At 39.5% G+C, this 17,898-nt stretch overlaps 2 protein-coding genes across 3 annotated transcripts in view; one reads left to right on the forward strand and one right to left on the reverse strand.

The window, feature by feature from the left end:
- The window catches only part of thada (THADA armadillo repeat containing), a 70,146-nt gene extending 57,236 nt beyond the window's left edge, over positions 1 to 12,910 (reverse strand). The window contains exons 1-21 of one of the 2 annotated variants that reach the window (XM_077582212.1): positions 12,853 to 12,910; positions 12,565 to 12,729; positions 12,338 to 12,447; positions 12,117 to 12,244; positions 11,574 to 11,722; positions 11,442 to 11,474; positions 11,318 to 11,366; positions 11,032 to 11,216; positions 10,675 to 10,769; positions 10,166 to 10,389; positions 8,622 to 9,343; positions 8,054 to 8,208; positions 7,790 to 7,945; positions 7,553 to 7,660; positions 7,339 to 7,462; positions 6,657 to 6,802; positions 6,176 to 6,398; positions 5,949 to 6,084; positions 5,707 to 5,843; positions 5,117 to 5,269; positions 3,627 to 3,787 (exon numbers count right to left, since the gene is read on the reverse strand). In XM_077582212.1, the coding sequence (XP_077438338.1) occupies positions 3,627 to 3,787; positions 5,117 to 5,269; positions 5,707 to 5,843; positions 5,949 to 6,084; positions 6,176 to 6,398; positions 6,657 to 6,802; positions 7,339 to 7,462; positions 7,553 to 7,660; positions 7,790 to 7,945; positions 8,054 to 8,208; positions 8,622 to 9,343; positions 10,166 to 10,389; positions 10,675 to 10,769; positions 11,032 to 11,216; positions 11,318 to 11,366; positions 11,442 to 11,474; positions 11,574 to 11,722; positions 12,117 to 12,244; positions 12,338 to 12,447; positions 12,565 to 12,637 (3,267 nt within the window). In that variant the 5' untranslated portion in view covers positions 12,638 to 12,729; positions 12,853 to 12,910. Of the gene's footprint in view, positions 1 to 3,626; positions 3,788 to 5,116; positions 5,270 to 5,706; positions 5,844 to 5,948; positions 6,085 to 6,175; positions 6,399 to 6,656; positions 6,803 to 7,338; positions 7,463 to 7,552; positions 7,661 to 7,789; positions 7,946 to 8,053; positions 8,209 to 8,621; positions 9,344 to 10,165; positions 10,390 to 10,674; positions 10,770 to 11,031; positions 11,217 to 11,317; positions 11,367 to 11,441; positions 11,475 to 11,573; positions 11,723 to 12,116; positions 12,245 to 12,337; positions 12,448 to 12,564 lie in introns of both variants that reach the window. The other variant, XM_077582211.1, reaches the window with a different exon arrangement.
- A 699-nt stretch (positions 12,911 to 13,609) lies between these two features.
- plekhh2 (pleckstrin homology domain containing, family H (with MyTH4 domain) member 2) overlaps positions 13,610 to 17,898 on the forward strand; it is a 28,751-nt gene continuing 24,462 nt past the window's right edge. The window contains exons 1-2 of the mRNA XM_077581801.1: positions 13,610 to 13,754; positions 15,008 to 15,142. Coding sequence (XP_077437927.1) covers positions 15,020 to 15,142 — 123 coding nt within the window. The 5' untranslated portion in view covers positions 13,610 to 13,754; positions 15,008 to 15,019. The remainder of the gene's footprint in view (positions 13,755 to 15,007; positions 15,143 to 17,898) is intronic.

The raw sequence follows: 17,898 nt of genomic DNA on the forward strand, positions 1-17,898 counted from the left end.
AGGGCGGGGGAAGGGATTTATTTAGACATCAACTTCCTGTTTGCAAGCGTGCCTGTTTCCCTGAAAAACTTCCCTGTGGGGAGAAGGAACTTTCCCAAGTCTAATTACATGTGTGGATCAACCCGTGACACTGGCCCAAATGGGTTAGACAGCACTCTGGCCATGTTTGTTGTTTTTTCTAACTTGAACTGCAATCTACTGGAGGAATCGTGAAGTTTAAAAAGAAAAAAGAAAAAAATCACAAATATTACTAAGCCATAAAACTACACTAGTAATCTCATGTGGTCACTACTGCTCACCAAGAACACACAGATTTGTGTTCTGTTTGGGTGCTAAACTTTAAATATTTTACGTCAGGCACCTTGTTGGGCCGCTACATATAATGGGGTGCACATAAGTGCTGCAATGTGCTCTGGTTCGAAACAGTCATTGCGCTTTGCTTGCTACAGTTATTGTTTTCTTTTTACATCGACGCCTGTCTGCATTTGTGCTTCATGTATTTTACATCAGGCATCTTGTTGGGCAGCTGAGGGGTCCTTGGAAAGACAAATGTGTCCGAATGAGCAGTCCCTGTATAGCGCCCTACTGAGGGGTTGCGGCGTCACGCCATTTTGTAGGGGTGTCCGAATGTCCAAGGAGCGAAAATGTAGGGCACTCAAAATTACCCACAATGCACTCTGAAAAGTAGTAAACATTGACGCTAACTCAACCCGGTTGATATAGACCACAATGCATTATGCGAGTATGAAAAAACAAGCGCGAGAATCAAAGCGATGCATTAAATATATACTAATAACTGATTTTTTTAGTTGAAAATATGTACAACAAAGGAAATAAAGTACAGTTTTAAAACATTTTCATTCACAATAAATAGTCGGAGAATTATGCGCCGGTACGTCATGACAGGTACAGTGGTCACGTGATATGCAATGTGGAGCAAGTAGTGAGCTGGCTCTGGCCTCATTATGGAAAAGAAAGTAGCGAGAACCCGGTGCGGTAACATTAAAACACCTGCGGCTTACAGTCAGGTGCGGCTTATAAGTGTAACAAACTTGAGTATTCTCCAAATTTAGCTAGCGCGGCTTATAGTCAGGTGCACCTTGTAGTCCGGAAATTACTGTAATCATTTTTGTATGATTTTTTTTCCCTGCGACAGGATCTCAAACTATGTTTAGTTATTGTTTTACATTATTTCCACTACATAATTTTTTGCGTGCCATTAAGTGAGCTGGGGCGGGAATGTCGCCAGTCAAAATCTAAAAGATAAAATACTAAAATATAAAAGATAAACTACTGAAAAACGATACACTCAATCATCATTGTCTTCTCCTCTAGTAGTTGCTTGTGTAAAAATGAATTTTGACTTAACAAAAAAAAAAAAACATACAACAGCTTTAAGTAAATTGTGCACTCAGAAGAAAAAGAAGAAGAAAAGAAATTGATCTCAATCTATGTTGATCACGCCGCATCAATAACAGCTGCTGTTGCCATGGTGCCACCCAAGGACAGAAACATCTGCACTGTTACCAGGCCAACGGCGATGAACACACAATGCTGGCTGACAGAGACATGTTTTCGTTCCAAATAAGCACTCACACGTTACATGCATGTGCTCATGCATGTCATCACTGCGGTAGGGCCGAATGACTTTGCCTGCACCCAACTTTCCTAGCACAGCAAGAGTTACACCAAAGGCCGCCAACGCCACGTACAAATTACTCGCTCACATGGTGTTGACTTGAAAAATAGCTGACAAAAAAAGAAAGAAGAGAACGACGCCGAAAGAGAGGGTCAGATTTTCCTCTTACGCAATAATACGCACCACTAAAGCCAAACTCTCCATGTTCCGTTTAGTGTTCTAATGTCATATTTTCAACTCATACGTATTATGGTTGCTATGATATGAAAAATATTCACATTTGCCGATTGTGATTATTGTTCTGCCTCAAATGCTAAGCCTGTTCAATAACATGATGGATTTAACTTAAATTAATAAGAAAACTATAAGGGTCACAGAATATTATTACTATTTTAATTTCTCAGTTTGTCTCTTCCTACCCAAAAGCATAATATATGCAGTGGAAGTAACTGTGTTCAAACACCTGGCACAAAGACACACATTCAGCACATACACCACTTCCCACTTACTCACAGAGTTTAAATGCACAGTCAACAGGTAAAAACAACCAGACACACGCAGGCAAACGCAGCCTTTACCCCCTACAAAGGCAAACGCAGTCTTTGTCTGGTTTCGCTTGTTAACATGCTGAACCACTCAGACAACTATTCCTGTGCTGTCTATGTGTGTGGACGTTTGTAGTGCCCAATGTTTTCATGCTGGCTGTGGAAGTGATTTAGAAAGAATGCAGTAGAAAGGGAGGAGCATTGCGGTTGTTAAAGCAGCAGGGTCGTACCTTAAACGAAAGCCTGATGCTAACATGGAAAGATGCTAAGCACAAATCCTCTCCAATGCTCCAATTTGTTGTAAATGGTGTAAAATGAATTTTAAATTGCAATGGGGTTCATATAAAGACTCATTCTTTACACATTCATTCATGGAGACAAGTAACTCGAAAACCCGTGCAACCGCAGGACAAAGCTGCAAATTCCACATAGGAAGGTCCAAGTCAGAATATCTTGTGTTAAGGCTCTACTGATTACAACACAATGACGCCATATAACATATATAACATTACGTGGGTTTCAAATATACATGGGTAAAAGTAAAAGTATTTTATAGCTTTGATATGGCACTACAGAGTGTATTTCAGTAATTTGGGGTCTGATGTGGGCCTTGAGGTGAAAAAGTCTAAGAAAATATTTTAAACTGATAGAAGCAATATCTCTTTTTTAATACAGCCTGTAATCAAGACAGCCACTTGAAGCATACAGCACTTACAAGATCGTTATTATTTTTAAGTGATGACATCTGTATCTGTTCAGTAATTGCAAAACCCACATTCATTTTACAGAGGTCCAACTCATACAGGAGTCAGATGATCCATCCTATAACTGCTTCAATGTATTCTTTGTAAATTTCTTGTGGGATTTCCTGTCTCACTTAATTTTTTTCTGTGGATGATGACACGGCTACTGTCAAAAATAGACAGTGTGTATTTAAAACGGAGCAGAACAGATACACAACCCACCATCCCCCGGGGGGTATCGCAGTGGTTTTGGGGAAAGCACAATCAAAGACTAGACTTGTTATTACACGTCCACAATAGCAGTCAAGGCCAGTCAGAGTCGCATACTGTATTTTTGTTATCAAGGCACAACTCTTTGCAAAATTAAAAAAACAACCTTAGATGTTACCTGAATCTTAAGCCTCAAGATACAGTACGTAAAGTTTACAAGCACTGTGTTGTTGTGAAGAGAGTTACAAGCACAATTAATACAAAGTCATTTACGGGAAGTTAAATATCTGCCTATTTGGGGAGTGGGGGGTATTGTCACAGCCTGATTTATTTGGTCATTTACTATTTGATTCTCATAATTAATATGCAATACTCACACTCGATGGCCTTTTATACCTGTACTAATTTCTAGTTAAATGAAACATGGGGTAATGACAGATGAAAAATTACCTGTAGGCCATGTGTGAAAGTGTACATTCCAGATCTTACCTGATCCTCTGCGATGAGCCCAGGATGTGGTTGTGTGTTGTCATTGGTGTAGTGCAGTGGCAGACACTGACACAGCTGCCCCAGCAGCATGGCCACTTCCTTCATGCTCCGCCAACAACACACCAGCACCATCTGGGCTGTCACCCTGTAGCCTTCACCACCTGGAGCATGCCCACACACATGCACGTGCACAGACACACACACACAAAGAAAAGAGAAGTTTCATCACTTTTCTGAGATACAGAAAGTGAGGCTACAACCAAAAAGGATAAACACTGCCCCCGTCAGGACATTCCTAACATAGCAGCTAGAAGCAACAATCATGATATGAGTCATATGACGCTCAAAAATATAAAATTGTGGTAGTTTAGTCAGGCCAACTTGACTGAGCATAAAGTGCACCACCTCATCGCAAAAGCCACAGAACAAATAGACGCCCACATTACCTCAGCAACAGCAACTTACATAATATTAGGTGAATATATATACACAAGTAGTAACTAGCTACAATATTTCTAACATTTTGGTTACCTTATCCAGCTCCAACAATAAGTCCAAATTTTAGGAACTTCTCTCAGTGTCATGCAGTGCATGACTACACTTTACACACTTCAACTGCAATAATGAATACTGTATGTTTTTTGTTTTTTGTTTTTACATTAACACCTCTGATAGTAGGAAGTAAAAGACAATGTTGTATTAGTGAAGGCATAATTTGATACAGCTCTTGTATTGGACCTCAACATATCTGATTGGCATATATTGTTCAGTTATAGCTGACAAGTTAATTGGGCTTTTCATACACCAGTTAGCCCGTAGAACACAACATTGTTTTTTTTCCACCATCTTTTTTTGTGTCATCTCCCAGTATCCTCAAGTTGGATGGCAAAAAAATGCATTTCTGTTTGCAGTGGCTGTGTGAGTTATGAGGTAATTAATCTATTTTATATATTTTTTCTTTTGCAATACTGTGTGCGTGCGGCAGCTTTCAGCTCATCGGCAATCCTGATCATTTGAATCAGGTGCATTGGAGGAGGAAAACACCCAAACCATGCTGGATAGATGCCCTCGAGGACCAGAATTTGTGACCCATGATCTAAGGTGACAACTGTGCATTTTGATGTGATGTTAACTCTTTGACTGCCAGACGTTTTCAGAAAAGGGATGCTGTGGGTGCCAGCCGATTTAAGCATTTTGACTGATCTTTCAAGGTCCACAGAAAATGATGTGTTTGGACTATGGAAACACACATACTACCAAATGAAAGATTGGACTCTCATCTTTCATCAGAAAAAAAAAGTTTGTTTCTACCTTATTCCGTTTTTCAGTAATCAACAATAGAAAATGCTTAGTTTCACCTCTGTTTTGAAACAAACGTCTTTTAACGTCTTTGGCACTCCTCCATAGGATTTTACTAAACGTTATTTAACGTTTTTGGCAGTCAAAGAGTTAAAAGAAGTGAGGGTGTTCTCCAGATGCGTGAAACTCACTGGTGTCAGGTGGCGTTATGCGTGTGGTCTGATTTTCCTCCTGATCTTCTTCATCTTGTGTATCCAGCTCTCTGGTGCAGGTGAAGAAATCATTGGTGTCCCTTGGCTGAATTTCATGCAGGATCCTTTGCAGTCCTGCTGATGTGTCTGTTACTGTAATATAGACATACACACAAGCAGCGATGAGAGTAATGGCGCTACAAATAAATGGCATTACTAAACCTGATGATGATATCTTTCATCGACACATACTTCTACTACAAAGTCAAAGAGTGGCCAATAACGCGGAAGTACTGTAGACTAAGACAGTGCCATGCAACCCAATCTTTATTCATGAAGTGAGGCCACATTAAAATCTTTTTAGCAGTTTCAAAATTGTGAACTTCTTTTTTGAATGAAGGCCACATTTTTACATTTTCAACTGTTTTAATTTATGGTGATTGTTTTTTTTTTTCTTAGTAAGAAATGAATGCATTGCAGCAAATGGGAGACATTACATTCCGATGTATGTCTCATAGGGCACACTGTCAGAAAAAATGGGTACATCTTTCAGCTAAGTTGTAATCGGTCAGAATGCAAAGAGAAAATACCTGTGCCAACATCCATTGGTATAAGACCCTCAGGGGAAGAGCTCTGGACAATAGGAGAAACCACATCCGACAATCTGTAACATGTGGCGATGAGCTCTGACACCAGTCGCCTCCACTCCTCTGTGTGACACAAACACCTACACGCGCGCACACAAATGTGAGCACAATAAAGTCAATACATGATTTGATGTGTAAAAAAAAAAAGACAGATTTAAGGATGCAAATGAGGCGATTGCTCTCACTCCGTGTTGAGATTCCGAAGGACCGCAGTGATGCAATGGGCTCGACCGTAGAGAGGATAGGAAGCAGCCGCCTGCAAAAGGCAACGCTCCGCTTTGGAGACCTCTGACTGCAGACAGCACAGCAAGAACTGAATCACTGCGGAAAGACAACATAATGGATAATATTATGATCACTGCCTTTTTCAGATTAAACTTTGATATTCTTGGGCTCTGGAACACCATCTTACCAGATAAAGTGTTACGCTCCTGAACATCATTTGCCTGTGGCAATGAGGAGGGAGGCTGGAAGTCAAGTCCCTGCTGCTGGGCACAGTGTAGTAGTGCCTGGCTCAAATTGGGCTGGTGGAGTAGCAGGTTGAGCAGGTGGGCGGCTGTTACACTATCAAAGGGCTTGGTGCTGGTGCTCAGATCTAGCGCAGCCTGAAGTAGCCCCCGCATCACGTCTGGTTCCTAATCCCACAGAAATCAATGAAACATCAGAATGTGTTTTCCTTCAGATACTGCATTACTACCTAACAAAAAATGCAAATGTGTGTAACGATAAGCATTTGAATCATCACTTTTTTTTTTAAATGCATTTCTCCATATTGTACGGTCTTGTAGATACTGTAGTTATAGACACTACATATCCTAACATGAAAGAGAAAACATAATATAGGCGTAAGTATTAAATACAGTACTACACAAGGCATTAACCCCCATACCAACCTCTAGTCCCAGTGCTGACAAAGGAAGTTTCCATAACAATGTTGTAGCCAGTAGTTTGACTTCCATAAAGTTGCTTGCTACACAGTAGAGGACGTTCTGAGCATAAGTAGGAGTCACAACTTTACCAAGGGCAAACCCATCAGGCCCTAAAGACAGAACATCAGCAGAAAACTTTCAGAACACTCATCCTGTTTCCATACCAACAAAGTTTTCAAGAGTTTATTTTTTTATTTATAGCATGATGTTTTACTTCTTTTCGTATCGAGGACCAAAATTGCCAAAATTATAATAAATTAAAAAAACATAAATAAAAAGGCAAAATAAAAACTGATAGAAAAAATCTAATTCAAAAATTTTAATTAAAAAAAATAAAAAATATATAAATAAAAATAAAACAAAAAATATAAATATATAAATGTAAAAAAACATTTAAAAAAAACCATGATTAAAAAATAAATATAAATGAATGTGAAAATAAATACAAAAATAAATAAATCAATATAATTAAATGGCGCCTGCTTAGTGTGAGAGAACACTCCACCATCGCAACGGCGAATAATATTATTATTATTATTATTATTATTATTATTATATTTTGGGGGGGCAATTTTGGTCCTCCATAATTTCACAGCTAAAGAATCTAAAACGTCACTGTTGGTGTTGCTGAGGAGTATGCACATACCTGCACCAAAAGTGAAGAGTTCAGCCAGTAAACCGAGCAAGTGGAGGGACATGAGACATTTAGAGAAAGAAGCTCCGGGAAGCAAAACATCAAGCAACTTCGAACATAATTTGTGCAGGAATTCCTATCACACACACACACAAACATTCGTACACATATTATTATTTACTCTAGACGATGTAGAGTTAACTATGTTTTGTGTGTAATCATGTACCTTATAAAGACATATGGTATGTTGGTCTTTGGCTCTTTGCTCCTGCTCTCTCTCTTGGCTCTGTCTCTTTTGCAACAGCTGCATACTGTCCTTTAATCTGCAAAGCATCTTTGCAACATAGGTTGACAAAGTTCAATAAAGGCTGAGCACAATTACCGATGCCAAGATTTCAAAATGTGACAAAATAAGCGGTATGCTCAGTGTGGGGGAAAAAAATAGCATGACAATATATCTGACCTTCTTGAAAAGACTGACCACCTGCTGTCTGACACTTGGTGACTGGCTGTTGAGGTTGGGAAGCAAGAAGTGGTGAATGAGGTCCATTTCCTGGGAGGTCAAAACCTCAGTACTGCGGTGGCTTTCACACACCAAGCCTAAAGCATCCATCCTCACCTGGAAGATATGTCCCATACATAGAGTGATAATATGTTGAAAAAACTACAGGTAACTAATTGTAAAACGGATAAGAGGGATATAATGACACAAAGCAAATGTACTCACTTGATCATGCTTATGTATTAGCGCTTGCCGAAGCAGGCTGAAGGGCACCAGTTGCCCAAACAGACCTTCCGCTGGGGTCTGCATCACACCTTGAGACCTGGCTGCTCGCAAGCATGTCATTAGGGCCCCAAGTGCACCCCTGCAGCTAGTTGAATCTATTGAGCATATTAAAAAAAAAACATCCGAAATGACCATGAAGACTCATAAAGGAGACATGTAGCAGAGCATTACAAATATATAGTTAATTTATTTATATGGATGGATGGATGGTGAAGTAGTGGTTAACGTAGACCCTCTTGCGAGTTTTAATGATCTCCCTGAGCTTGCATGGGGTTTCTTTTGGTACTCTAGCTTCCTTTCACATGCCAAAAAGATTCTAAATTGTCTATGTTACCAATACAAATATGAATGGTATACATGTGTCCTGCAATTGACTGGCGACTAGTCCTGGGTGGACCCCGCCTCTCACCCAAAGTCAACTGGTATAGTCTCCAGCCCACACACGACCCTAATGAAGACAAGCTGTATAGAAAATGAATGTATTTTTATTACGTTTTTGTGTTTTTACCTTTGCAGTAAGGCAGTCTGTCTTGCAATGCCTGCACCATGTGTGTCAGACTGGATGGGCTGCAGCGCAGCAATTTGGGAAGGAAATAATCCAAGATGTATGTGGTCTCGTCCACTTTTGCACTACACAGCACCTGTAGTAGGGGCGTAACCCACATCCGGTGCCAAAGCTCCATCCAGTCTTCGGCAGTTTTCAGTTTTTGGGCCGTGGCTGCAGAAAGTTCTTCTTTATGGCTGATGAAAAGCTTCTCCAGAAGGTCGCTGGCATATGGAGCCAAAGTCTGGTCACTCATCAGACCCAGGAGATATGAAGGAAGCTGTGGCTGGATCTCAAGCAGGTATCCAGCACCGTAAAGATCCACAAGGCAGCCCAAAGCCCCGTATTTTCCCCGCATGTGCCAATCGAGCTGGAAGAGTTTTTGGGTAAGCTCTGTGACATAGCTGTCCGGATTTGCCTCATAGGTAGAGGAACTGGAATGTTGATGGAGGAGGAGGAGGTTGCGAAACAGGGAGCATGTTTGGTGGCGGACTCCATCTAAGGGATGCTCCCAGTGGGAGTAGATATGCTCCAGGAGGCGTCGGTGTAAATCAGACCCTCCACTGAGTGACTGCTGGAGGCTGGGGGAACAGAGATGCCTCTTTCCCTGCAGGCAGTCCAGGGCAGCGCTGCTCCACAGCATAAGGACCCGAACCACCAGCAAAACAGTACTAGACTCTTTTATACTGCAGATAGAAGAATACACGGAAAAAAACATAAACATTAGTAACCGCTAGGAAGCTAAGCACAGATCTAGAAAATGTTAATAAAAAGGAAAAATATAAATAGGGATCAGACAAATTGTACAGGATAATTATTTTGACACTTAACGGCAAAATATCCAATGTGCAATTGGGTTTTAAATATGTATTATTTTATATGATCTTGGTATGCTTCTTCATATAATGTTAACAACATCATAACAAAACAATACGATTTTTTTAAACCATATTTTTAACATTTGGCTGGTTTGCTACTTGAACTCATGTCATAAAATGTAAATGATTTCAGATCAAAAGCATAGTAGTAGTAGTGTAACATAATTTTATTTTCCTATCCGTCATTAAAAGCTGATAGAAACATAAATGGTTTCCCCAGATGTTCCTCTGTGACTGTGTTCTGAAACGGCCGCAAAATTAAAACGTTTCAAAACATTAACTTGCATGTAGTTACAACATAAGTGATGCCTGTGAATTAACTTTGTTTTGGATTGTGTTGTAAAATCATTGTCACCCCTGCAAAAAAAAAATATATATACGAATTGTACAAATGTAAATGCCCGCTTAATGTAGGGGTTTGCCCAAAAATATTCACCATCACTCACTACATGAACATTTTGTTGTATTATGCGTAAGATCACCATATTTCAGATTTGTTGACAAAATATCACATTTTAATCAGAATGTACTCCCATCTATAAGTACACTACACAAACATTTGTTCACAGCCTTTTATTCTTCTGTGATAGTAACAAAAGTGTTGATTTTTTTTATTCTTAAAAAAACTACCTGACATCTAGATCCAGAAGAGTGTTTGGGACCAACAAGAGCAGTGTTTCCCAGTGCGGGCCAGCGGGAGAGCCTTTCCAGCTCAGCATGGCCAGCGCCCCGTGACAGAGATACAAAGCAACACCTGGCGGACGAGCACTTGTGCACAAGCTCTCACACCGCTGCTTAATCCACACAGGCGCAGAGTCCAAGCCATTCACGGAGCTATGGAGCAAATTGCACACCTGAAACGGCACAGGACGGAAGTGCACGATGTGTTTAACTGAGGAATAATTTAGAATTGTCATAACACGACAACACAATCAATCAGTTCTTATATCGCTCGTTTACATACACAAGGATCACTGAAGAACAAAAAATACATTCAATCGTGTATTATTTTTGTGCTGTTCCACTCATTTATTTAAATTCAAAGAGTTTGCCCAATGGAAATTTTAAATAAGTTGAATGTGTGTGTTAACTTTGATGATCAGATAAGTTAAGATTGTTAATTAGTCATTTAAACTTACCACAGATGCAACATCATCTCCAGAGCCCATTACAGTCCTAATTAATAAGACTATGGCCATGCCAGATGTACTCTGAACCGCTTGCACGAAATCGTCTGGGTTCAATACAGGACGAACAGACAGAGAAAAATGTGTGACGTCAGTAAAGATAAACATTTCTGCATTTATCGTTTCATATGTGCATGCTTTAATTTCAGTTGTGGTTTTGTTTGTAAAATATCAGGATCACATTTAAGTATCATGGCTTCCCCCACACGGATATATACAGCACATACAGCAAAGTAATAAAAATGTCTGTGAATCATTTCTAATTTCCCAAACAGAGTATTACTGGCAAATGTATATTGTATGGCTTACCATCAGTAATGATACTTATGTAGCAATCCAGCAGATTATGAAGTGTGTCTTTCAGTGTCTGGTGGCTCATCATGGCAGAATTTATAGAACTTTGGCATCTCTGGATGACCAGCATTGATGTTTTCACTGCTGCCAGACAGGAATGCATTAACTGGGCTTGAGCTATGTGACGGCCTGCAACACCCCTTTATAAACAGCAGAGGGCGACATACACAATTTATTGAATACATAATAAAGTAACACACTGAAAGTTGCACATGCAGACTACAGTACTGTATATGCATACCTGTTTTGTGTAAGATATTCGCGTAATCCCTTGTGAAGAAACTGCAAAACTAGATAAAAGACAAAAGAGTCAACGGTGGATTGTTCTGAAAAGAAATGTTTTCAACATAACTACAAAAACAAACCTTCTGGAAGAAGTTCAATGACGCATCCCTCACCTGAAAATAGTGTTATTGCAGTGTAAATTTCAGTTATAATAAAAAAAAATATTGTATATGACTTGAAATAACAGGCAGTCAAAGGCCTTGTGCACTTACCCAGAGGGAATCCATCCATGCAGCCAGCAATGGCGTTCACAACATGTGAATATTGATCTGGAGTAGGATCAGACAAACAGTCTGACAGGCACTTGGATAGACAAGCTGTAGTTCGTTCCTGAAGCCAAGTTGGTACGGAACTCAAGGCACTAAGCAGGTGCACACAGACAAAAATGTTACATAAAGGTTCAAAACAAAACATAAGGCAAAAGAAAAAAAATAATACTGTCAAGATGGTACGTTGGAAATAAATCCTAAAGCTCTTTGAGTTAACAGTTCAAAAGGAAATATAACAAAAATCGAATTACATGGAAGCAAATCGGACATTCACAGGTTTATTAATGTAATCAATGAACAGCCAGCAATGGCCACGTGGTTATAAGATCGCCAAAGGATGTGGGTACAAAAAAATAAAATAATCAGCAAGCATTGACAGAGCTCAAGAGTATGTGGGAAATAACCATGCATGTGACTTCCTATATTAACTCCTTTTTTTTTTTTTTTAAGAAACTCATTCAAGAATATATGAATGTTATCATGCACCTGGAAATGGCACGTCGCAGGGGGTTCTTAGCCTGCAGGGAAATGTAGCCCAAGGCCAATGTCTGCAGACAAGCTCCTAAGATTTCTCCATCAGTTGGCTCTTCGAGTGTCTCCAGCAGCAAACCAGCCTGATGTAGAATTATCACAAATGTGACGAGTTCAAATTATTTTCTGTCAACAATCATACAAAGACAGTACTGCATTGCCTTATTCGCATTCACCTTTTTGACCAGCTGGATCTGTTGCACGGGCTCTTTGAGCTCTATACAGGATTGCAAAGTCTTGGCGACCTGCTTGACTCCATCGTGCCCTCCATCTACTGTCAGAGATGCTGGAGGCAAATGTACACTGTTCAGTATTAATGATGTAACAAACGTGAAGAACCTTTGGGATTAATATTGTCCGTCATTAACAACCAATGCGTTAGTATGGTTTTGAACAACTTTACCTAACAGCATGTGCAGTTTCTCTTCGTCCAAAACCAAAGCCTCGACTTTGGGTGTCTTCTTTTTTACCACCATCTCACAACAGCATTCAACTCAGCAGCATTTAAAACTGGCTGCTGCTGCTGCTAGCAAGTTCGGCTATCTATTCAGCGGTAAATGTCCGTGAACTATATTAACAAGTCAGAGATACAAAAAAACTATTAATTTTTGACACAAAGAAAAAGGCTTGAATCGAGTCAAGATACAAAATACTGTAAAATAAGACGTGCATAAATGAAATCGGCACTCACCGGAGTGCCATGTGACGTGATACTGGTTTCAATTGCAAGCTTCCGACCTGCGTCACTTTCCATAACGCGACAGCTTCCGGTAGTTTGCGTTTCAGAATTAAACTCAAGAGCATCAGTCAAAATGCTTTTTTTATTTTTCACGTTAGGGGTCGCCCGCGGCATTTTAATCAATTTGAGTTCAAGACAGCACACGCCCCGCTGCAAAATGATTGGCCGACTTTGACTTTTCCATATACATTTGTACAAAATAAAAACAATCAATTTGCTTAGGGGCACGTTTAGGGTTGTGATCAGTGGGATTTACAATAACTAGCATTGTTGCATTCTGTTTTTTCTTTTCAAGAAGGTTGCCTGGAGGCAGGAGGGCACTTCCTACATAGCAGCAGCCAATCATATTGTAGCTGGGCGTGACAACCCGCTGATTCTTAATAAAAATGTCATGCATCAGGACGTGCTATTTCCGGTTAAGATCCCATATTAAGTCTATGACTTTCTCCAACATCTGCTCGTTAGAGGCTTCTCTAAAGATATTTAATTGTTTCCCTGAGACCAAAAGCCTTACCCATTAAAAAAAAAAGTGTGTGTGTGGTGGTGGTGGTGGTGGGGGGGGGGGGGGGGGGGGTCGTCCTGTTTCGAATTAGCGCTCAACGTTCTGAATGGTGGAATTCATACGTCAATCAAACAGACGTCGTTTTTCTCTCACGTAGTGAAACGCCTACCAAATATGTGATTGGAGCTGATGACAAACCCAACTTTCCCCCCTGAAACTCTTTAGGGAAACAGAAAGTCGTTGTTGGTTACCTGATCAAAACCGTCCACGGAAATGGTAAACTATATGGCAGTCGGCATGGACATGGCGTAAAATAACGCGTGTAGCGGTTTTCCATCACTTCTTTTCACGGGTAAGTGCATGGGGAACCTCATGAAATCTCATAGTGAGAAACACTAGGTAAACCATGTCTGAACAAAATATAACTGTTATTTAGGTTTATTTAAATTATTCACATCACGTTTTGATGGCCGCTAGTTTTCGCGTGACTGTTGTAGTGTACAATGACTTCGTAATAGACCGTTGCCATCAATGGGTTGATGGTACCAGCCGGTGTTGTACAGTGACTATAAGTCATTGTTCCATTAGTACGCTGCAAGTGTTGTATTCTTTCACATGCCTGAAAAGCCACTTAGGAAAATGTTTAAATATCAATATGTATAGTTTCAATAATAATTTTTCATTAAACTGAGTTTAGTTTCATTCAAATATTTATATTGAGGAACTTGAGACATAATGCTCGGTGTTTGTTATGATAAGTAATTAATTATTATAAACAATTGATATCATTATTGATTGATCTTTTCAACAAGGGCCACCAAGCAGACAAAAAAAGAAGGGTTTAACAGGGGTGACAAAGGCTTCACTTTCACCAACCACTTATAATTTGCAAATGTCAGCTTTATATTTTTAAAACTTATTTGGGGGGAAAAAGAGGCAAGTATGCAGAGGGGAATTTACAATACTTCTTTCATAATATACTGTACATGTTGATGTGGTTAAGATACTATACTACTATATGGAATAGTATATGCTTGCATATAAAAATGTTTTTCAAACTTTAGGAACCAGCTATATTTAACAGAGTGAGTATTCATGTGTCTTTGTCTGCTTATTTTGAAATCCCGAGTGTTTACCACAGCCGAAAGTAACAAAAATAAGTCTGTGGAAGCCAGTTTATAGTCGTCCTCAGCATGTTTGCAGTTTCTTTGCATAGACGCCAGCTGGGTAATGAGAGGTTATTACATGGAGCATAAAGCCAGGCTTTCTGTCGCGTTCGTCTACTATTAAAGATTATCATCCGTCATTCTCTTTTATCTGTTTTCCAACGACAGTACTGGAAAACTTGGGTTGTATGTGTGTTTTTCTATTTGGCCGAGCAAAGCGATACGCCCATTGCCCACAGTGTTCCAGCTGGGCTCAGTTTTGGAATATTTCAGGTGCTGGTTAGTGGCAAAACATTGAGGCGACAACACACCCTCTTTGTTTGTACTGACATTCCAAACTCTCTCTGTTATAGGCCTAAATGCTGAATAAAAAAATGCTATTGTACATTCAATTCATTTTCAGTGTGATATCAGTGTGTACTGCATGTGTGTGTTTCAGAAAGTAGGCAGTATGGCAGACGGCGAGGAGACCATGAGTCAGGAGGACTGGAAGGACAAGTGTATGGTCCTCGAAGCTCTGCTCATGAAGTTCAGGGTTCAAATCATCAAAATCCGAGATCTTACTGCTGACAAGGTTGGTTGGAGCACATTTCTTTTAAGTACATGAATACTGCAGTTGTCGGTATAGTTTATAATTATTTATCGGTAGGGAGTAGTACTGTACAAGTACTGTATATATAGTTCGTTTAGGACTGCCCACTTCTCGCATAAGGAGGATGAATGAATAGCCCCCTTTAAACCGAATGAAAAAGCACAAGAAGAAACCAGGAACAAATGAGTTCATCTACAAAGATTTTTTTTTGTTCTGGTCACTGTAGTTAGAAAATGGTGTTTACCAATTTTATATGACACTCTCCATAGTCTGCTGCTCAGTGTTTAAAAATTAAAATATCAATTTTGTGATATCTATCTGCTGCCACGCTGCTTATTCTGTGTTAAAGTATATCATATTAATACACTGTTTGAAATAAACGGGCAACAAAATGGAAATAGAGAATAAAAAGTAAACTGCTAGTTAAATGAGTTGAGGATGCTGGTTGTTGGAGGCTCATCACCGCACGTCATTAATAGCAGTCCCCATATGCCATGCTAATATTTGAACAGTATTTATTGGGATTACTCAGTTGATTGGCTTTTGATTGTGATTTGATTGAAGCGAATGTCACAAAATCTTCAGTTCTGCACCAATTTTGAACAGTTTTCAATTTTTCTGATAATTTTTTTTGAAGAAAACGTTAAATATTTAGAATTGATACGTAAGTGCTGCTATAGATGAGCTGAAAAGTAACAAAAATTATGATATGAGCCGACTTAAAGGTATAATAGCTGTGTACGATAGTAAATTATATGTACTGTAGTTATGTAGGCTGTAAAAAATGGCCTTAGTCATGTGACATGAATCACAGGAAAAAAGGCAGTTTCGACCACCCCTCCAAACTGACCAGCATCACTGGGCTGGCCCATGCTGCTCAGTGGCCTAGATCTGAAGCTGTTCTCCAGGGAGCTTTAGTATAAACAGCAGTCTCACCACATGGTTTAATTAATGGGATTGATTAAACTCCATACAAACTAGGAACTGTATACAGCAAAAGTGAGACGCAGGTAAACATTTGGAACTGGTAAGGATTTATATTTGTCTCAACAGAATAACTTTAGCCTCCTACAATGTATTTGGAAATTTAGTAAAGTACTTGTATCCCGAGGAGGGTGCAGAGACTTTTGCTTTGTACAATATGGCTCAGTTTTATTTGGACCAGTGTTAATGATCATTTGTCATTAAATCGATTTTTACGGCTATCCCTAGTCAGCGTAAGATTCTTGTCATGTAGGCTAATCGATCTTTAGGGCTGAAATTGTTCTTTCGTGTAAGGGCTTGACTTTGGGCTGCAAGGTCAGGGATTCAAGACTCACTGAGGATTAAACATGGATAGGTTAAGTGTACTTAAGCAGGCTGTCTCACACCCAAAATAGATCTAGCAATCATCCATCCATCAATCAATTTTCCAAACCACTTATAGAAATGCGTAACACAATATTAAAACCCCCGTCCCTCTCACCATCTACTATCAAGCATAAGGAGAAGATTTAACATTGTAAACATGATACACTTTTAACATAGCCTACAATCAAAATGAGTACATCCCCTTGGAAAACTTTTCATGCATTTCTCGATGAGAAGAACAGTTGGATTTTTAATATTCTTAGACAAACCTTTTATTGAAACTGAAACAAAAAAAGTTGTTTTTTTTAATTAAAAGAATGGCATGCTGTGTGTGCACGTTGATAAATCTAATTCGCAATCGATGCCCCACATTTGTGGGAGAAGTTTCTTGTATAGAAATCTTTGATTCTGTAAGAAAATTCAAGGATTTATAAAAAAAAATTAAAATAAAATGAAATAAAAAAAATCAAGTAAAAAATGTTCCATCTGAAGGCCTTCTCAGAATTTTTTTTCAATTCTTACATAGTCAGTCTCTTCACTGCCCAGGCCAAACCGCTGATGCCATGAGGTCATCATGTTTAACATCCAGTCCCCTGCTTTGTTTGGTCTCTGCTGCTGAACTGCCTACACTGTGAACAAAGCTTGTTATTTTAAAACGGTGTGGCGATGCATGAACACCTTTGCAACCCCCATCTGTATCTATGGTGACGGGCTTGTAAAAATGTTGTCGTCATCAGTCGAAAAACATTTCTGAAACTTTCTTTCTCTTGTGCGCAAATTCTCTACTGGCAGTTACACTCGTTTACTGTCTCCTAGCAGACTTGGCAATATAATGAAATCCTAGAAAGCCTCTGAGAAATGATACATTGAGAATGAGGGCATGAAAATAAAGTAGAAAGAGGAGGGGAGGCGCCTGGTGTAAAGATTGAGCTCCCCAAGGGAGGAAATAGCTAGTTTAGTTAACTGTGTTTGTGTGTTCATGTGTGTGTTTAAAAACAAGGTCATTTGAAGTTCGTTGCACGTGTCTGTGTTTTCGGTCCAGTCAATTTTTGCTTCTTAGAATCTTCTAACCTTCTCTCTACTACCTAACACATTTGTTGTTTTCCTCTGGGGAAGGGGGGAATTCCCGGTAAAAAAATGTTTGCCAAAAACCTGTAGATGCTCCGGCCTTCCTTTGTGGACTTTGAATGTTTATTTCTTGAGTGGTCTCTTAATTTTTCTTGATCTGCTCCCACATGACAAAATCTTGCATGTTAGGTTAATCAAAGAACGTGTTTAGCACCTCGATATAACTCCGGCCAAGATATAAAACGCGATCTATATGAAATAGGCCGCGAGTTGCAGAGTCATTAAATCCAAAAAGAGTACAGTATTTCTCCATATGTGCG

This window comes from Vanacampus margaritifer, chromosome 12 (genome assembly GCF_051991255.1).
Source record: "Vanacampus margaritifer isolate UIUO_Vmar chromosome 12, RoL_Vmar_1.0, whole genome shotgun sequence".
NCBI classification, from domain to species: Eukaryota; Metazoa; Chordata; class Actinopteri; order Syngnathiformes; family Syngnathidae; genus Vanacampus; species Vanacampus margaritifer.